General features: G+C 32.2%; 1 protein-coding gene across 3 annotated transcripts in view; it reads right to left on the bottom strand.

Moving 5' to 3' along the window:
- The window catches only part of LOC139505641 (uncharacterized), a gene marked incomplete at its 3' end in the record, with an annotated part of 32,448 nt that extends 11,651 nt beyond the window's left edge, over window positions 1-20,797 (bottom strand). The window contains 10 exon segments of one of the 3 annotated variants that reach the window (XM_071295127.1): window positions 441-608; window positions 1,253-1,378; window positions 3,258-3,419; window positions 4,011-4,115; window positions 5,685-5,825; window positions 8,207-8,479; window positions 8,784-8,876; window positions 11,084-11,272; window positions 12,527-12,619; window positions 20,558-20,797. In XM_071295127.1, coding sequence (XP_071151228.1) covers window positions 441-608; window positions 1,253-1,378; window positions 3,258-3,419; window positions 4,011-4,115; window positions 5,685-5,825; window positions 8,207-8,479; window positions 8,784-8,876; window positions 11,084-11,272; window positions 12,527-12,592 — 1,323 coding nt within the window. 3 annotated transcript variants of the gene reach the window in all.
- Window positions 20,798-22,617: the final 1,820 nt, after the last annotated feature.

Genomic DNA, 22,617 nt, shown 5'->3' with positions numbered 1-22,617 from the left:
GTCTGAATCACATAGTTTTGCAAGACGAAAATGGTTTTGTAATGACAGATTTGAATTTTGTAAACGCAAAATTGATTTTGATTACAAAAAGTGCAAGTCCCATTCAGCACCCTGTAGATGTCCCTCCCATAGATTGTACTTTCCCAGATATAAACTCAACTCAAAAGAACTGAACCAGAGTCAATGAAGCATAAAATGTAGGTCAAAGTGACCTGAGAGTTTCTGAACCGTGGCACACTACCCATGACACTTCCACAGGTGAAGTACCATAACTATACCATGTCTACTTTCTGAGATATGGACCTTAACCAAAGTGTTATGTACAGACTGACTTATGGACAAGGGCAACACTATATGTCACATCCTGTACATGGTTGGGACATAATAAAGCAGTACACTAAAATGAAAAGGGTACAAATATATAACTTCAGTTTTCTTACCTCGCTTTCTGTCATCCAGACAGAATTTAGCACCGTTGGGCCAGTTATCCCAAAGTGTGACAATGGCTTGCCTGACAAAGACGACTCTAGTGCCATCTCCATTGTTGCACCCCTAACAGTAAAAAACTCAGTTGCACTTGACTGTGAGCCAATGAAGTCCATCAGCACCTAACGAAGAAAATAAAATATCATGAACTTCTATTCAAAAAATCTTTTGATAGTCACTGCAATATATTTGGTGATTTAATTCCTAGAGCTCATGATTCTTGTTGAAACAATGAAATATACTAACCAACAAAAGAAACGCCCCACTTATATTAATTTCGTTGGAATTTAAATTCAGATGCCAATATCTTTAAAGTTAATTATAGAAATGAACTGATATTTTGACAGAATGCTTCTGGAATCCGTTATGTATCAAATTCTGTGAAAATGAAGATTTTCCTAATTTTCATTTTTGATTTCTCCAAAAATGAAAAGTGACGTTATTTTGTGACATTATTGAATGTTTTATTCAAGCTCAAAATTGCCAGAATTGACAATATGGTCACATTTTTAACCATTTATAATATTCATCATGTTCATTGTAATGACAACTTGGAAGGGAGGACTCTAAAAATAAATGTTGATTCACACAATAAATTGTCTGTGGAATTTGTAAGAAATTGCCTAACACGCATGGAGCAGCTCCTGCATGATTTGTATAAAATATGTAGAGAATACAACAGAAAATCTACAGACCCTGCACAACCAACTTTGTTCAAAAGGGGTTCAAGTTGCATTGTTTCTGTTCATATTTTACTGAAATTTACCTGAATGTCCTGACATGCCAAGAATTTTCTGGACAGGACTCCCTCTTGCGTTCGTATCTTTATTTCAAATCCATGATCTGAATCTGTTTGCTCAGCGAGCAATCTTGTTTGCCTCCTCAATCTTATCTGTTATAGGAAGCAAGTAAAGTTAAAATTTGAGAATGAGAATATCAACACTTGTGTGAACATGATTAGATACTACTGTTCAAATGAAACATCAAATTCTAGAACACTAACAAGAAAAATTTTGCAATTTTCAATCACGTAAAAGGCATTTACCAAATATAAAAAATGGATGAAAATGATGAAATTAAGACTGTTCAAGCTATAATGCATACAGCTTTTAAAAGTGTGTCAAAATTTTAACTTAATCTGTTGTGAAATAAAAATTCTTTTTTTTCACGGCAGTGGATAATAAAAGGCTGCACTTTAGCGCATGATACGCCTGTTGCTCTTTTAACTTGTCTTTTAATGAATTTATATGATCAACTAGAAATAGTGTGAGCCCTGTAAAATAATGAATAAAAATGCACAAAAAAATTGGCACTATTAAGGCTACCTCAAATTTAACTGAGTTTGTTGTCTTAATTTTTCATCCATACATTCTATCTTGTTCACAACACACTTTCTGAGTACCAAGTACCTTTTATATTTATATTAAAGAACCTTAGTGTCAGAGCACGCTCACATACCCCACGTCCCCAAATTGTCATTGGAGAAATTAAATAAGTTTAAGAAAAAAAAATTGTATAAGAAAAATTAATTTCCTGCCAATATGCACATCTAAATAGTATGTCTTTATTATCTACAAAATTTCATGAAATTCTGTTATGTGGTTTCAGAGGAGTTGCGATGACAAACTGTTGCAGTAGTACATTAAAGTAAATAAGTTCAAAGGGGCGTAACTCCTAGAAAAAAATTGAATTGCAATTTCCCGTCGATATGCACAACTACATAGTATGTCCTTATTATCTGAAAAGGTTTCATGAAATTCTGTTGTGTGGTTTGAGAGGAGTTGCGATGACAAACTGTTGCAGTAGTACATTAAAGTAAATAAGTTCAAAGGGGCGTAACTCCTAGAAAAAAAATTGAATCGCAAATTTCTGTCAATATGCACAACTACATAGTATGTCCTTATTATCTGAAAAAGGTTTCGTGGAATTCTGTTATGTGGTTTGAGAGGAGTTGCGATGACAAGAAACAGGACTGACGGACGGACTGACGGATCAAAAACATTATACCCTCCGCAACTCGTTGCGTGGGGTATAAAAATGGAAAGGGAGCTTATATGAGTTATTGTCTGAAGTGTGGACAACGGACGGACAACGGTATACCATAATACGTCCCGTCTGAAAGACGACGGGCATATAAAAATGACAAAAAAGACTACAATGACAATGAGGAGCAGCAAGAAGAAACAGTGAAAGTGAAGATGGTGAAAGTGACTCTACTGAAAGTTATGATCTAAATGAGGAAATAGGTGATGAAAGTATGTTATCATAAAATGATATATGCCTCAGGGAACAGTTAGAATCTCAGGGACTGCTAATGTGCTTTCATCCTTGCAACTACTCAATAATAAGTACTAACGTATGACATTCATGGAACCTATTTTTTACAAGAAATTTAATGTTTTAAATTCAACTAAAGATTTTACAAATTTTATGTTTTCATCAGATTTTATTAAGTGCTACTTGTTACATCAATAGATATAAACAATTCACCAAAGTTTCATGGACATTGGTGAAAGCCTTTTTGAGTTGTTGTCCAAAGTGTTGAAAATCCCCCCTTTTTTTATGAATAAAGCCCCATAAATCCAAAACTAAAAATCTGAAATTAAAAAAAGACAAAAGGGAGCTTACCTCAGTAGATATAACAATTCACTTAAGTTTCAGGGAAATTGGTGAAAGTGTTTTTGAGTTATTGCCCGGGCGTATAAAAATGTAAGTATAAAGTTGTGGGAATAATTCTTTCTCACACACATCACTGCATATACATTACTTACTAATTCAACTGCCTCAGCAGCTTCAGTAGCTTGCCTCCTTTCTGCTTCCTCTCTTCTTCTTATTTCACGGTCAATAGCCAAAACCTGTGCATACTCTCTGTCTTGCTCACAGCAAAGACAGTTACTACCAAGACCTTCCAGAGTGTGACCAGCTGGGCATGTCTGAAAATAAAACAAACACTTGTCTGTATATTGGAAAACAAATAACTATACAACAAACTTAATTATCTAGAGCAACTGGAAATTGATCAGCTCCATATAACAAGAACGCCAAGGGTACTCCAATAGTCAACCTAAACTTTGTTAACGTGAACTATAAAATCCTAATATACATATCTTCAACACATGAACAAACATAAGACAAATCAAAATCTTTCTTGCATTAAACTGTTGTTTTTTTTCTAAATCCATAGGCTGTAATTTTGCCAAATACCAGTTGACCCAAACAAACAGCAAACTTGATCTGTAACTCATCATAGTAGACTCATATTTCAAATTTCAGCTCAATATCTCAAGCTTTGTAGAAAAAAAACCACCCGTTAAGTTAAAACCTGACAGACAGAGGGACTGACCGACGGAGTGAGTACTAGACCTGCTTTCACCACAGGTGATGCAGGTAAAAACATTCTAGCATAAAACTGCGGGAATAGTTATCCCCTAAATAGGACAGACTGACAGATAAGGGTTAAAAAATATGCAACTAAACTTCAAGTTGTGGGGCACAAATAGATTAAAATAAGCCATAAAACCTACTCTATGGACACTAGTGCTTCTGTCAGCTTCATGACACTCCATTTCACCTGCTTTGTGGTTCTCAATGCCATCCAAGTTGTTTTCCTTGTCATCCTCATCGCTCTCCTTTAAATTCAAATGAAATAGAAATTTCATTAATCTTTTAAAGAGAAACTAGTGAATATGCACAATTATAGGCTTAACATCCACCACTGATTTTAGGCAGTGCTACTGCACCAAAAACTTTTAACTAATAGTACGAAAACAGTAGGTTCTTCACTGGACCAAAGACCTTTTTAACGGACATAATTTGATATTTTTTTAGATAAACTTACTGGACATCTAGTCAAGTTCATCAACAACTTTTACTGGACCAAACTTAATTTTACTGGACTTTTGCCAATTTCAATAGATCTTCAGGATGACTGCAAAAAACAGTTTTAAAGCTTTTGTCTATTTGTTTATATGAAGTGTTGGCTAATTTTTACTGGTCAAAATCAATTTTTGTAAGGAGGGGTCGCATAGCATGGCGTAGCCACCTCTTCCATTAGCACACATCCAGAAAATGAACATCATTATGAAATTATTTAGGCAGTACATTTGCAGTGCTGTGCTCAGTGAAAAGTCCCAATATTCAAAACTGCCAAAGTTTGAATTAATGTTTTTCCAAAATATAATACTGATTCAAATAGAAAGAACTGAATGTTTTACTGAGAACAAACAAAATATTGGACATTTAGTACCCGGTCAACACTGTTGTATACAGTATTTATCTCCAGTTTTATGATTATCTGATGATGCATTTATATGTGGTTTTATAGCTATTTTGCTTAACTTTCCTTTAAATTGTGAGTGATAATATGTCTAGTATCATAGATGCCAACCCTGTTTTAACACAATCAGTAACAAATTATCAAATTTTACGTATTTTTGAAAAGCTTTCAGTTATCATTCATAAACTTACATTTACCAATAAAAATTACTGACAAGTGGTTGTTAAGTGATGTGCACTAAAATTTGTCATTTAACATGTTGTCTGTAGCATTAAATAATTGTTCAGATGTTCTCGACTGGTACATTTTCGTTTTGTCAAGGAGAAGTAGAGAAAGGGGGAAGGCTACTTCATAAAATGCAAGTTTGCCTCTTCGGAAGTCAGTTAGTTACTCAACAATTGGTTGATAACTCTCGAGAATTCGAAAGCATTACATTGGCATTTTCTAAACACCAGACCAGGACGGAAAAGTAATGATAAAAATCCGTGTATTACAAATTTAAAATTGAACGACGATGATTGGTAATCTGTAACTATTCCACTTTGAATGTAATAGCGTAGTTTTTATCGCAAAATCGGAAAACTACGCCAAAATCATAATGGTTTGCATCTATGCAGTATCACTGTACAGAGCTCATACGAACATATAATCTCTAAGGCTGTCTTCAAGGGACGAGTGCAATGATAACCCATATATATTGGAAACGCTGGCAGAGATCAAAATAAGCTGTGAACTTTCATGATTTACCAAATGCAATTTTGAGTAAAACTCTGGTGCTGTCAAATTTCAGGTCTGTATTTCGTAAGGATTTCAAAGCTTTTGTGTTAACAACAAATTGTTAACAGGTGACAGAAGGATAAAGTGAAAACTATAGGGTGCCTGCAATGCAGGATGTATTATAAGCATTCTTATCAGAACTTACTATACTTGATGCACTGGGGACAGGTTCTAGTGCCAAAATGTACATTCGTCCCTGTGGGCTCATGGTTATCAAGGTAGTTGCATCAAACCTGACACTCTTGGAAACAAATGGTTTCTTGAGACTTTTATTTCCTGGCATAACCTAGATGAATAATATGGTTGATTTAAAAACTTAAGAATTAATAAAACATCACATATTCTTCTTATAGTGATTCTGGCTTCTGTCTTAAATTTGTATTACCAGTTATCTTATCTGGACCTTTGAGTCAATTATTAGTCCATGTGGACTAGTGCAAGCGAAATGCATACGTGTATTGAGTTTCATCATGATGGCATACTTCCTTCTTGAAAATTCAACTTCAACCTGTAGGTTTACCTGGTATATTAGCCCCCTTTTTATAAGTTCATTACACTGTGTTTAAAAGGCTATTATTTTTTATAAATTTAATCAATTAAATTAATTAAGTATTTCATCGTTACAAAAGTAATCAGAAGTCATACTTCATTTAAAAGTGAGCTAATGCATTTCCCTTTATCATACATAGTTGTTCACACCTGGAACGGTGAACCGTGATGGCTAGAATTCACTGATTGAAGATTAAAAGATCAGAATGGAATATATGCTCATCTTTTACTGTCATTATCCCATCACCTTTGAGGTATTTAAATACCTATTGCCTGACCAGAATAAATTTAAATTGTACAATAGGTATTGTGAGAGCTCATCAACAGGTGGTCATTTAACTACCCAGTAAAAAAATCTTCACTATTCCTAAAAGGTAAAATTTAAATGACTGATAGCTAGCTTGCTTTCCTCATGCATCATGACCAATGTCCAGAATAGACTATTCTATTTAGAGATGGGAAATTTTAAGCCATTTCTTTTTGTGTCTCAAAATAGTCAAGATGGAAATTTCAATCAGTGAATTTAGTTTATAAAAAAGGCGATATATGTTTGCTTCATGGTGTTTTTAATGTGGGATGTATTTTAAGTTTTTGATCCTAAATGGAATTAAAGTGTTTGTGAAATGGATTTTTTTGGATAGCCCAATTATTTGTGAATAATTCTACAAGATGAATTATGTGTGGCGTAGTGTTTTCTAATGGGATATATTTTCATGTTATATTAAGATTCCTGAAATGGAATAGTAGTGATGCTAAGTTTCATTTGATATTAAGGATCTACTTCAATTGGAATTACTGTTTAAAAATTTATTTTCAATATATATCAAAAAAAAGTACAAATGGCTTAGTGAATAGAAATTTCAATGCTTTATTCTTCATTATGAAAGTGGGATTTACCAGCAATGATTTATTTGTGATTGTAAGCAAAATGAATAAATATACAATACATATCTTTATTAGAAAGAACAAATAGTGTATTTAATGTAAAATATCCCATACCTAAATAGAATAGTTCATTCAGGACATTAAACATGAGGAAAGCAAGCTAGCTACATGTATCATTCATTTAAATTCATTTAAATTAGCTCTGTCAAAAACAAACCAGGTAAATCTACAGGTAGTTAAATGACCACCTGTTGATAATAGCTCTCACAATACCTGTTGTACAATTTAAATGGACAAATTGTATTGACAATTTTTATACTGGTCAGGCAATAGGTAGTTTACTACCACAAAGCTTATTGGATAGGCACAGTAATTATCTCGAGTTTAACCACGCATTCAACATTCACAAAGTGTCACATAATAAGGGCTATTCCATTTAAACATAGATCAACCCCCAGGAAGGCATTTTGAAACCACTTCTAGTGGTGGGTGCCCTTTTCAAAGTTTTGATGAGGACAATCCTTCAAAATTTGTAAAAATGCTTCTCTGGGTGGCTGCCCTATTGTCATAGTGCCTTCCTGGGGGTTGATGTATGTTTAAATGGAATAGCCCTAATACCCATTGTCAGAATCAAGCATGTATTTTTAATACACTATTGCATGATCATGTCAGTTTCATTTGTTTGTTTAAAATATTTGTAGTAAAAACATCATAAAAATGTTCTATTGTATGATTAACTTTTATTACTAAATTTCATATAAAAAATCCGCATATAAATCCTACAATCTCATTTTAAAAGTTGTATGGCTATCACTTGTTTTTAGTTGGTTGATAGCTACACTAAAAGTCGTTGATGCACTTTAAATGCCCTTATCATATATATGGCTAACGAACAAGACTCAAATGAGATTTATTTCACTCCCAGCATGCAAAAAGACTTCAACTACGTCAAATTAGTCAGGAAGTTTGAAGGAATAAAATTAATAATTCCCCATTTTCTTCTTTATTAGTTTTAATTCAAAATAAAACTTGGTGAATATGTTTTTTTTATGGAATTATGAACATAAGATGATAAGTGAAAAAACGTGAAGTTTCCCTTTAATGCCACCCAACTGAAGTCAATTTTATCAGCCAAAACAACATAAAATGTTTGTTTTCTTTTTTTTGTGTCTTACAATGCCTGGTCTAACTAATTAACAATCAAACCAAGCAGCACCTAAGATCAATCAATACCTGCAGATATGCGAAACTGAAATCCCCAAAAAGGGAATTTATTTCACTCCTTACAGCATCTTCTTTGTCAACAGAAGAAAATGTAATTTTTCCCACCATGTTCCTCTTTGCCAACTCTGTTATCATGTTTGACGTAGGCATAGTGTAGGTGTCAAGATGTGATGATGTTGTGTGAGGCAGTATTACAACGTCTTTTGTGATAACTCGTCCCCTCCTCTTTCCCTTTACTTCAACCGCCACTGCCCTTGTGCGCTTGGGACGTCTAAGAACAGGCTGTTTAAAAATATTTCAAATGAAAATTTGTATTATCATGCCAACTTATTTATGACATCAATAAAAATATATACAAATTTACAGTATAGCTGTCCTCTTTTGCAAAACACTGCCTGCCATGAGATTTTTTTTTATAGTATATATGGTAATAACTAGATCATGTAAAGGCCAGGTGAACAGAGACTGTAACCATTATTAATACTTAAGACATGTCTCCTGCCACAATTTTGTTGTTTTTTTACACATGATTTCCCTTGAAATAATATAATAATTAATGTAACTTACAAATAAATACTCAACTTACCATTACCATACTCACCATACTTGATTGCTGATTAAAGTCATCTTCAGAATTGCTTGACTCTGCCCTCAAAAGGGACAATGTAGCACTAGAATTCTGAAAACAAACATTCATCAAGCATTCTTAATATATTGCAAACAATACATGGAACCCTACTGGCTTCAATGGGTGCAGCTTGTTGATAAGACCACACAGGTTGAACCCTGAACAGTAAAGACAAGTATGGACTCGGACTAACACATGACTCGTCAAAAATCTGTATATCAAATCAATATTTTTAAGCTACATGAAAAAGAAGTTCTGAAAACAGATAGTTTGGGCTTTTTTCTAAGTCCAAGGACCTACAAATCATAAGACTAGAACCCAATTGAAACATTATCTGTAATTATTCATAAAAAGACAAAGTGAAATTACAGACTGTTTATCATTTGTAAGTTTGTTAAAATATTAAAACATCAATTGACATGACTAATTGGCTCAATAAACACTAAAACAGTAAATGTTATGTAATCATGACACACCCCAATCCGTTAATCTGCAGTGGTTTCTTGTCACGTATCAAATAGTCTACTGATTGAGGTGGCACCCAACACTTTCACTACAATAAATTTGGCTCATTTAATTTTCATAAAATTTTGTCAAAGTATTTTCTGTGACACTTTAACTAAAATATGAAAATATAAAAAAATTGAACCAACCGTTTTGTCAGAAAAATTACACTGGTTATATAGCAATTTGACAAACACCAATTTTGATCAATCGGAAAAGCCTAATATTCCTTTTACAACACAACATAATTAAAATGTTTAGCCGATTTTACAGAGTTATCTCCCTGTAGTGTTAGGTACCACCTTAACAACAAAACACAACACCTACAGCATTAGATGCTCTTTTGATCAAGTCATTTCTTTCATATAATTGTGTAACTGTTTTAACAAGCCTGCACGTGAATTGGCTCAATGACACTAATTGCATATCTAAAAACTATACTCATAAAGTTAACATGCTAACATTCCTAAGGTTCATGTATAATGAAAGCCGTAAAAGGGGACGGGCGTCAATTATAGAACTAGCATATGCAAATATTATAAATCATTGATGTAATAGAACTTAAAATGTACTAAGAAAGTTCAAGGTAGATATTAATTGTCAGGAAAATATGACACAACATGCTTTTGTATTTAACTTTTTTCACTTTATAATTGTAAAATGGTAATTTTAAAACAGTCGATGTGGATTTAGTTGGTAATTAAATCGCAAGAAAAAGACAGCAAGAAAATAACCTGGTTTACAGTATTTGTGTAATTAATAAATTCTCTAAGTCCAAAGACCATAACTTCACCAAAAATCATCAGACCAGGACATAATTCAAAACTGATCTGTAACTAGTCATAATAAAACTATAAACCTGACGCTGAAAAGTATAGAAAACTGATTATTTTTGTGGAAGTCCTTATTAGTAGGACCACAACAACAAAAAATCATCCTACATAAACCAAATTTGAACTTGATCTGTAACTGGTCATGTTTATTAAACTATATACCAAATATCAAATCAATATCTTCAAGCACGATTTAAAAAAGTGTGGAAAACTGATTTGCGGTGACTGATGGACAGACAGACGTGAAAACATACTAGCTGTTGATGAAGTTTAAGAATTAAGATAAAATTTAAAAAAACAAATTTTTTTGATTTGTCCAAAGAACATGAATGTCAACGCCTAAAAAAAGTTTGGTGAACAGGATATTGACATTCCACCTTAATGAAAGTTGCAAAAACACACATTACAAACCCTCATGCTGACGCTGTATGCACGTTTTTTAATCATTCCCATGGACAGTTCTTACGTTTTAGTTCACAAAAATGTAACACTGAAATTCAATGAAATTATATAAACTAGAGGCGCCTAGGAACCTGAATCCCTCAACTAATTACCTTAACCTACATGTTTCAGGGGCCATAACTCCAACATCTGTCAACCGATCTTTCTGAAAATCTTAACAATCATTTTGTGCAGAATACTCTAAGAAACAATCATGCAAACTATTGGATGCAAGGTGATTGCAAAAGCTCACCCTACCTTTGAGGAAGGCGAGCTAAAAATGTCTGGAAAATAGAGTACAACTCATGCTAAACATCAAATTTCAAACCATTCTCATGGACATGGAAAATTCCAAAGTATTAGCTGAGGAAAATATGCAGGACATACATTAGCACCTACAGACAGAACAGAAGGTAAAACTTACATCAACCCATCAAGACGGGGCAATAAAAGGCGGCATAAAATAAGCAATTATCTTACCATCCTTGCCGATGGTATACGTAAACGGCTTGGGGAAAAGATCTGCCTTGGATGTGACTGCTTTGAGCTCTCAGTCTGTGATGCAATCTGTGACTGTCTCTCTGGTTGAGTTACTTCAGACTGTATTGACAAAGCATCTGATGCTGATGAAGATTGAGTGGCAAGCAATGGTTGAATAGTCTGCAGGAACTGGCAGAAAAAGGATAGATAGAACATTAAATATTTAATTAGTAAAATTTAAACTAATAAATTAATAGGGAATATGCCGGAAGGACAGACAGATGGACATACAGATGGACAAGGGTAAATCTTAATGCCCCTGTCATCTTACGGGGGGTGGGGGTGCATACGAAACTCTATAAATATAGATCTTTGCCTCTTTGCTAAGCTTCTGCACCATTCACTTAAAATGATTCAATTTATGTCCCAAACCATTTCCTGTTCATTTATAGGATATTCAAACTACAACTCGGGGAAAATAAATAAATGAAGAATGTGTATTAAAGGACTTGGATGTCCATGCGGGCAAAATGGATTGAATCATGCATAATCGGGACAAGAACAAAATGGAAAAGGAGAATTACTCAGGAACAGTGAAAGTGACGCCACCCAAATAGGAACAAGATCTGTGTTTTATGGTACTTAGCATTTCATATACTATCTTTTCTCAGGTAAAAAGGGGCACAACTCAAGAACGGCAAAAGTGACAGTACCTAAATTTGAACCTGATCTGTATTGTGTACATTGTAGTACGTAATAAACATTTGTGTATAAGTTTTAAATCATTTGCCTTGGTTGAGGCAAACATTAGTTATAGAACAGGACCCAACTATTTTTCATATATACATGTACATAAAGACAAGGGTAAAGCTTAATGCCCCCGTCAATGTACAGGGGGGGGATAAGAACAGTATGGTCCCATACATGTAACTCCAACAAAATTGGTTGATATTAAAATGGAGGTGCAGTATGATGTAGTACTTATGGAAACTAGCGATCCTGAAAAATTTAAAGAAATCGGATTAGTGGTCGATGAGGAATTGCATCCACAAAATGTTCCCTTAGTGTACAATAATAAGAAATAGTCAATTAGTCACATAACTCCGACAAAAGGGGTCAGTTCAACAACAACAAAATATGCGATACATAGTAATGGTGGCCTCTAAGTAAGATTCCAAGGATAACAGCAATTATGTAAAGGCATTGTTTGATAAACCATGCACCCTTAGAATCGGTACTGCGTCTATCTGGCCCACAGTAAATGTTTCAGTGCGTTCTTTATCATTTTACTGTGTCAATGAAGCCAAGTGGCAGCCTAAAGTGATCCCTGAAAGTTTGGACAGAATTTCAGTTATCAAAATTGTTGGTTTAGGCAGACTTTAATGTACAAACAAATTACTCTGTCTCATGGTGTTCAGTTTCATTCATATATTAAATTCTTACCTGTCCAAATTGTTGCAACAACACACTGTTGTTAGCAGGTGGTGGAGGATCATTATTCTCATTCATCACAACTCAATTGTTCGGCAAAGCTTTCTTTGAAAATAAAAAAAAAATCATTTTTTTATGCATTCAATAGGAAAATCTACTAAAAATTATCAATTACAATTTCAGAATCTATACAACTGATTATCCATGACGATTACTTGCTCAAGAGCCTTTTAATTTTTATAATTTGTTTGCCAACACAAAAATATAATTGATTCTAAATTTTGAGGGAAAAAAATATTCAAAGGAAGAAGAAAAAATATTCTGAGGGAGGATGCATACCATAAAAATAATGTTAAGAGGGTGGTGAAGGGTTATATTCGTGCAAGGTTTCCAACTGTTTTAATTTACTGTGTTTTCGTGTTTAGACATTTTATTTCTCCTTTTCTTGTGTTAGGGTCAGTGTGTGTGCTTCGTGTTTCCCCTTAAATATTTCCCATTTTTCGTGTCAGTTAGCTTCAATTTCTCGTGCTTAAAATATCACACATTTGATTGAAAAGTAGGCCAGAAATGATTTATAAGTCAGCCCAGCACTAAAATGTGACTCAAAGTATCCATGATCATTGATAATGACTGCATGATCTCCAATAATGGCTGAATAATAACTTCTATCACTTATTGCTTTAATATTTATGATCTTATTTCTCGTTTCACAATTTTATTTCACATGTTTCGTGTTCAGTTCCCCCCTGTTAAGTTTGAAAAAATAATTTGTTGTGACGTGTCTTAAAAATAAATATTTGGCCAGAAAAAAAAACATGACCCCCCCCTTTTAAAGTTAAATGATCAGTCCCTTCTGTAGGAAGAGTTCATGTGTTTTCGTTATTTTTTGTTTATTTTTTACAACAATCACCATTATTTTTTTTCCGCCTTGCTCTACTCGGCAGCAATACACTCCATTATTTAAAGAAGGCCATCGTCATTTGCCGGCTCAACGAAATGTCCTTTGTAATCTCTATCAGTGTTATCAGTTCTCGACAATGTAACAAACTTTTTTCCAGTTGGGCCAGTTCTTCAAATAAATGTGGTCAAAGTTGATTGTGTTAATTTAGTAGATACTTGTATCCCCTTATCCTCACGATGTTCTCTTGCGTAAATAAAAAAAAATCATAACATCCGTTGTTGTGCTCAATTTTGACATTGTGTGCAAAAGGTCATCAGTTCTTGATAGTTGTCAAAAGTATAGTATGGTATGCATGTTTGATATTAATAGAAGATTTAAAATTACTCAAATTGAAGAAAAATATCAATTAGTATCATTTGTCTCTAGAAATGAATAATAATTTTTTTTTAGCCTTATTGGTCAATTTAGACATCTTTAACAGATATCCTAGGAATTATCTCTCAAGGACAAAAATAAAATATATGCATTGAATATTTATAATTATCTTTAATACATATTTTAGATGGTTTTAAATTAATAAACCAATTCTTATGTGTTATAAGATGTTGTCACAGCTGTTATTAATTTTTACTGTCATAGTAACAATATTTAAGGGCATTACTTTTCCGATAATTGAATTGGATTAAATTTAAAAGTTCATAAGATATGATATTTAAAAACTTGCTAGGCCAAAATTAAAAATATGTTTGTTTCCCTTTCCCCCCCCCCCTTTCCTGAAAATAATTTGTTTCAATTTTTGGAAAGTGCTTGAAAGCTGAAGGATTGATAATCTAAATAAAATTAAATACAATAAAATTGAGCACAAACAACTGATAAGTGGCCTGGACTGGACAAGTCAAACAATGGACCACTTTCGAGTTCATCCGTCACCGGCAAAAACTCGTCAATTATGCACTCCTTTATGACGTCACTTACCAGATAGAGGAGCTCGCCTGTATCCCTGCACTATTTACGTTCATCAAGCGTCTTAGTGATCGTCTTTGTGCAGGATAAACTAGAAATAATGGTTGCTCTGTAGGTACTTACTGACAATTCCCTAATGACAGCAGTGTTGATTGTCAATTTTGAGAATTCAATTTGCCGAATAATTCGTACAATATAGAATTATAGTTTTCCAACCACTCTCTCAACATTGGGAGGAAGTGACGACGCCCCTAAACGCAAAAATGACGGTGATAAAGGCGCGTATAATTGACGAGTTTTTTCCAGTGACGGATGAACTTGAAAGTGGTCTATTCATGTGACCATGCTATGACAATCACTACCAGTTCAAAAAAAAAAAAAAAAAGAACCTGCCTTCCTGGTCTGTTTACAAAGGGTAGACCCGGGGGAGGGGAAACAGACATTCTTTTAAATGTGGTTTTATTTAGGGACTGTTCAATATTTATCTGCGAGATTGGCATGTGCAAACTTGGGCAGGGCAAAATCATTTTTTACTAAGAATAGTGACAGGGGCAGACCCTAGCTTTTTTGTTGGGAAAAATCAAACTGTTAATGGGGGACTCAACCTTATTTCTATTAATTTATATATAAAATATTCAATTCACATTTTAATATATATAAAACATTAAATATTTCATTAACTTTATCAACAACTAAACTCCAAGAGGTGAACCAACGCCTGTGTGAATCATTTCGATAGAGTCCCTGAAGTGGATACCTTGATATGCCGGGTTGTCAAATTATGCAAATGAATGCAACATTTAAATAATACTCCAAATTGACAACAACACTTCAAATGGTCTGCAATTTTATTTGCTGTGGTCTACATGTATCGCCTGCAAGGCAGGCTTCATCAGGACAATTTTTATACAGAAATTCATCCCTGAAGTACTCAAAGTGGTGCATTAAATTTGACGTCATGGTGAGAGAAACAATGAAAAGTGAAATTAGCAATAGAGTTCTAAATAGATAAGATAAATATAGAAAATTAAAGTTTCTTTACAATGTAAATTGAGTTCGTTTTACTATTATATGATACATGAAATTGTTCTAAAGCCTAGCTTGGTATCTAATTTGAAGTGTTGTTGTCAATTTGGAGTATTATTTATCAACAATTGTTTCCTATCAAATAGTTTAATTCCATTTGCATTTAACTTCAAATTTTCAAATCTTGTGTTAAGTAATCACAAAATGTAATATTTAGGACTAATTTGCATGGAGTATGCTTGTAAAGGTCTGTAACAATCTTATGACTTGAAAAAAATAACAGTTGCTATCACTGACAGTCATGATTTACTGAAAACAATTGTAGAATTTGCCTATTCAACATGTAGTATATATCTCTAAATGAGTTAAGATTTTACATGTATTGTAAGAACAGTATAAACATGACATAATGGCCTTATTCTATGAAAATCTCAGGTCATTTTATGAAGTTACAGAAATTCTCAAAGTTGACTATTAGTATCTGAATTTAGTCCTAACTGAAAATTCTCATTTTCTCTTTTGATTTAAAAGGATAAAATTTGACACCAATAAATATAAATGAAAAACAAATTTTCCAATATGTACATGATGTAAGAACAGTATAAAAATATTGAAAAAGGAGACAAGTTGTATGAAAATCTCACATAATTTGAAAAAGTTAGACATTTTCTAATGTTAACTATATGAATTTAATTCCAAATGAAAAGTCTATTTTTTTTTACATAATAATTAAGTTCATATCATTTGAGCATAAAAATCTTAATGAAAATAAACTGCGCACTTTGTAAGAACAGTACAATTATGGATATAGCTTCCCATTTGATTTAAAAAGGTAATGGTCATTTTCAAAGATAGACTGATAGATTTTAAGTAGTCCCTTTTAAAACTAAAGTTCATTTTCAAATTAGGATGGATTCATATATATATACTGTCTAAACTGCAATATTTTTTTTTGTCACAAGTTTGTACCTTTCTACAATTTTTTTATTCCAATTTCATATGCATTAAACTAAGAAAGATGCGCGCAAGCCTATTGTTTCACTCCCCTGTAAATGTACCTATGTGTCCCCCAGTAGAAATAAACAGCTGCGCCATGAGCTCATGATACGCCCGACGTCTTATGTCGAAATTATATGCAATACTCATAAATAGTTTCTGAGAAAGTTTTAAGCAATAACCATATATAGTTTTTGAGACAGGGCGGGAAACCCCAGACCCTGGTTTGTTTTTTTTACAAAAAACTAAATATCACTAAAATAAAATTTTGAATCAAAACCAAAAAGTATACAGATCTTTAGATTAATATAACAAAGAAGTGTGTAAAGTTTTAAGCAATAATCATAAATTATTTTTGAGATACGGCGCGACAAAATTGTAAAAAAAACTCCCCTGTTTAACAAAATACTCAATAACTCAAAAATAAAATTTTGAATCATCACCAAAAAGTATACAGATCTTTAGATCAATATAACAAAGAAGTGTGTAAAGTTTAAAGTAATAATCATAAATTGTTACAGATACGGCACAACATGTAAAATAAACTTCCCCCTTTTTTACAAAATACTCAATCACTCAAAAATGAAATTTTGAATCATCATCAAAAAGTATACAGATCTTAAGATTAATATAACAAAGAAGTGTGTAAAGTTTGTAGCAATAATCATAAATAGATTTTGAGATATGGCGCGACATGTAAAAAAAAACCTCCCCCTTTTTTACAAAATACACAATAACTCAAAAATGAAATTTTGAATTATCAACAAAAAGTATACAGATATTAAGATTAATATAACTAAGAAGTGTTTTAAGTTTTAAGCCATAATCAAGAATCGTTTTTAAGATACAGTGCGACATGTGAAAACAACACACTCCTGTTTCAGTTACAAAGTGTCGTAAATCAAAAAGTTTAAATCTAATTTTCACAAAAAAGTATACAGATCATTTGACCATCATAAAAAACAACTATATTAAGTTTCATTAAATTTGGATAAGTTGTTCTCAAGTTACGGTGCGACATGTTTACGCCGGACAGACAGACGGACGGACAACCGACATGTGTATACCATAATACATCCGGTCAAAGTTTTTACGGGCGTATAAAAACAGATATTGTAGGATGGGCTATATTCTGGTTGATAAATCAAAAAACCTTTGTTTGTGAGTTGATAAATTATACTGCATCTATATATAAATGTAATAAGTCACTAATCATATCCACTGAATTCCAGGATAGACCACTTTCGAGTTCATCCGTCACCGGCAAAAACTCGTCAATTATGCACGCCTTTATGACGTCATTTACCAGATAGAGGGGCTCGCCTGTATCCCTGCACTATTTACGTTCATCAAGCGTCTTGGTGATCGTCTTTGTGCAGGATAAACTAGAAATAATGGTTGCTCTGTAGGTACTTACTGACAATTCCCTAATGACAGCAGTGTTGATTGTCAATTTTGAGAATTCAATTTGCCGAATAATTCGTACAATATAGAATTATAGTTTTCCAACCACTCGCTCAACATTGGAAGGAAGTGACGACGCCCCTAAACGCACAATTGACGGTGATAAAGGCGCGTATAATTGACGAGTTTTTTCCGGTGACGGATGAACTCGAAAGTGGTCTATTGTTTTTTTTTAGAGGGGACAATAAATGAGCATTTCTGACTGTCAACAGTTTGGTGGTGCATTCTATAATGAATTTTCTTTTTTTTCTTTTTTTATATTATAATTTTCTTTATTGAAAAGCACTTTACGCCCATATGGACCAATGGCTTAAAACATTATACATAATATACAGTTAACATAAAACAATGAAAATAAACAACGGAGACACTTTGAACTATAATTTGTCTTTTTTTTAAATCAATATATATATAAGAGATTCAAATTATATCAAGGACTCCCTGCCCTCAGTGTTAGTGAATTTTTTAAAAAGGAGCCTAATTTGCAAGTGTCCTGTTTTGTTTCAGGATTGAGGATATGTTTTAATTTATCTATATCATTTAAGTTATTACATTTATTTTCATTTAAAAATTCTTTTCTTAAATGTTCCTTTATTTTACATTTAAAAAAGAAATGAAACTCATCATCTAGTACATCACAATGTGTACATAGTCTTAAATCTCTGGGAATTTTCCTGTATAGATCTTCCAGTTTCTATTAATAAGCAGTGGTCACTTATTTGAAATTTAGAAATTAGTTGTCTATATTCAAAGTTTTGAGAAAGTAGGTATGGTTCAAAGTTATAGCTTTTCTTTATTTTTTTAAAAAGTTGGAGTTTGCTATTCTTTTGTAAATTTAATATTTTATCATTATATAAATTTTCATAGGAGTTTTCTAGATTTTGTTTGTATATTAGCCTATTCTTTTTATCCTTATTTTGGTTAACAATTTCTAAATCATTTTGACTTCTGACATGATTTACATAGGAGTACCAAGAATAAATACCTGCATTATGTAAAGTTTTTGCCAAATTTAGTGTCTCTTTTAGTAAGGGACTAGTTTCTTCCCTTAATAGTCTATCATGAAAAAGAAGAGTTTGTCTTTTTATAAAGCAATCAATAGGGTAGCTGCCTAATTCAGATCGAGCAGCTATATTTCAAGAGCATTTTTTTGCTCCTAAAGTTAACTTATTAAATTTATTTAGTACTTTATCAGGTGGACTTTTGTCAATGAAATTAAGAGTACCTACTTTTTTGTTATTTTTATCTCCTTTAATTGAAGCTTAATAAAAGGATGAGTATGCATCCATATACCATATTTCACTGTTATAAGTTAATATAGGTCTGACGAGTGAGTTAAATAAATGGTTTGACAAATTTACAGGAGTCTGATGAATCGAATTACAATATGTTTTTATAGAATACATTACTTTCATAGATTTTTTGGCTAATTCTTGTGTTGAATGAATAAGATTTCCATTCTGACTAATAATATTACCATGAAATTTAAACTTTTCCATTTGCTCTAATTTATCACCATTATAATTAAAGGAATGGTTAAGATTTTTCCTATTGTTACTTGTGCTTAAACTGTTAAAATCATAGTTTTAGTTTTTTTTCAATTTACAGTTACCTGCCATTTATCACAGTATTGAGACAAATGGTTTAAACTTGACTGAAGACCCTCTTTAGTTTCAGACATTATCAAAATATCATCAGCAAATAGGAGACTTCGAATATTTGTCTTCTATTTTCAAGGGATCACAGTCATCCTGTTTAAAAATTTGAGGTAGATCATTTATGAAAATGTTGAATAGGGTGGGACTTAAATGAGAGTCCATAGAAAAAAAAGTATACCGAAAATATATTTTTAAATGATTTTGATAACTATATAACATACATAAATTGGTGGTATACATGTACTCCACCTCCAGCTTATTTGGTGATTCTCAGGTACATATGATTTCAAAAAAGAGAAACAAGCTTAGAATTATAGATTTTTTTTGTAATAAATGGCAACTAATTTTTTTACAGAAATGTTTAGATGGGCGGTGAAAATTTTTTAAAATTCAAATGGATGCTCGCATCCATTTTTTTTATGATACAAAATATTGAATGCACCAGCCAATCCCTCTGATGATGAATATTGAACAGTCCCCTTTGAACATGAACCGTGGGGATGAAGTTTGGGTAGTTTTGGGAACAAGGAAAAGTAGGTTAAAATTGTAAAATATTATTTCACGTCTGAAAACTGGAAATGGTGAAATAAGCTTGCTTCTCGATAACAATGCGTGTGGTTAAAATAGACAAATTTCGCGAAATCGCACATGTTTTCTATTTGTCGGGATTTAAAGGAAAGAACAAAAACTCGCTTGAAACACAATCGCTTGAATTTTAGTGATACATGTATGGAAAAAAATACTGTTATATGTATAATATTACATATAACAGTATTTTTGCCATACATATATCACTTAAATTCAAGCGACTGTGTTTCAAACAAGTTTTTTTTGTTCTTTCCTTTAAATCCTGACAAATAGAAAACATGTGCGATTTCGCGAAATTCGTATAAAACAACTGACGTCGGATGTATCCTATTTATATATACATTACACAGTGTTAGCCAAAGAAGGACGTCATATTAGAATAAACAATATTGTACAAAATGTCCTATATTTGCTATATTACATACTTAATAAGGTATCTATACTTACTTTTCAGTCTTTTGCAGAATAGCGCATAATCCATATGATGTATCCTTGAACCTGCGAGACCCGCGGTTACTATATCCAATGAGAGGCCTTCTTACTTCTTCGTGATGAGAGAATTCATTTGCATACAAAATTGAGTTTTGTGATACAAAATTGAGTTTTGTGATACAAAATTGAGTTTTGTAACACAAAATAGACTTCTTTGTTAAATTTTCACTTCTGTTTAACAAAACTCAAAAATAAACACAAAATTAAATTTTGTCACAACAAAAATGACTTTTGTCATTACAAAAATGACTTTTGTCATGACAAAAATGAATTTTGTCGACAAAAATGAATTTTGTCATTACAAAATTCACTTCTGTGTCACAAAAGTCAATTTTGTCCACACAAAAATAAACACAAAATTGAATTTTGTGTGACAGAAGTCAATTTTGTCATGACAAAAATGAATTTTGTGACACAAAAATGACTTTTGTCATGACAAAAATGAATTTTGTCGACAAAAATGAATTTTGTCATTACAAAAGTCATTTTTGTCATGACAAAATTCATTTTTGTCATGACAAAATTGAATTCTGTCACACAAAATACAATTTTGTGAATTCTGTGAAGACAAAATTGACTTTTGTGACACAAAATTGACTCTTGTGGCACAAAATTGACTTTTGTGTTAAATTTTCATTTCTCACGATTTAACAAAACTCAATTTTGTCTACACAAAAATAAACACAAAATTGAATGTTGTGACAAAATCTCAGTTTTGTATGCAAATTAGTTCACAGAATCCAAACCAAACCTGTTTTGCATACAAAATTGACTTTTGTCGCCCAATATTCAAATTAGGTAACAAAAGTAAAGTCTGTGTTACAAAAATGAATTTTGTCATGACAAAACTAACTTTTGTCCACCGAAAGATAATTTTGTATGACAAAATTGAAATTTGTAGTATGCTACAAATTTTGTTAAACTGAACTCGTTTTTGTTGAACAAAACTCACTTTTGTCCGTACAAAATTGAATTTTGTCGACAAAAACACAAGAGTCCCATTCGGCGCCCCGTAGAATTGACTGTTCACATGTTATGCTCGTTGATTGTTGACATTATGTGTTGAAAAACAGTAATAAGTCAAAGGACTAAGAGTTACAAGACAGAAAGTCCAAAAGTCACAAGTAAATTTGATTGGTCTATAATAGAATAGAATGTTTATAAAAATGTCAATTGAATTAGTCTTTCTATTAAAATAAATCTCTTGAAACCACATTGTGACCTCTTGTTATGTATGTTTTAATTGGTTACATTTTTGTCTATTTTGTACCATAATGCTATGCATGAAAAATATATTAACTGTATGCAAATTTGTAAAAATTAAAAGTTTTATGATAATAAAAAGAACAAAATTAGTTAAATTTGTTTTGATTGATTTGATTTTATCCAATATGTATATTAAAAGGAAAGCTAGTTTAAACATATTTTATTGTTCAAAAATTACAAATGGATTAGACACAAGTTTTTCAACTTAGTAACGTCTTCTCCAAAAAGGAAAGCTGTTCCAATAATAGATATGGCTTTTAAATATAACTTGCATCTTAAAGAAAATAAAGGAGGAAAAGAAAGAAAACAAGAGAGACAATTGTACTGTCATAATCAAAGTCACATTTCCTGTTTACACAAAGAATTGAGTGTAATATAACGCCTGAATTGGACTTGGTATTGTATCTTAGCATATGTGAAAGGATTTTTTATTAAATGATAACTTTACTATTTTAACCAAGTAAAACTAGATCAGGATACTTTCTGTGAGAATTATATGGGTTTCTAAGAAATGGTCTACACGTATACATATATGTATTGTCTGTGATTCTTAGATATATTCAGTATGTTATGTCTGGTTCCAAGATCTAGTCTAAATGTCTTTTCCAATATTCAAACATACGGTGTGAATGCTGTTTCTGTGGTTATTAGATACAGTCCATGCAATATGTAATGGTTTTAAATTATGATAAATGACCATAAGTTTATCATGTTACAGGATATTTTTTTCTGAAATGTAAAGTTTATAT

This window comes from Mytilus edulis, unplaced genomic scaffold, assembly GCF_963676685.1.
Source record: "Mytilus edulis unplaced genomic scaffold, xbMytEdul2.2 SCAFFOLD_188, whole genome shotgun sequence".
NCBI lineage: Eukaryota > Metazoa > Mollusca > Bivalvia > Mytilida > Mytilidae > Mytilus > Mytilus edulis.
Note: the sequence above shows the minus strand (reverse complement) of the source record. Positions and strands in the feature narration are given on the sequence as shown.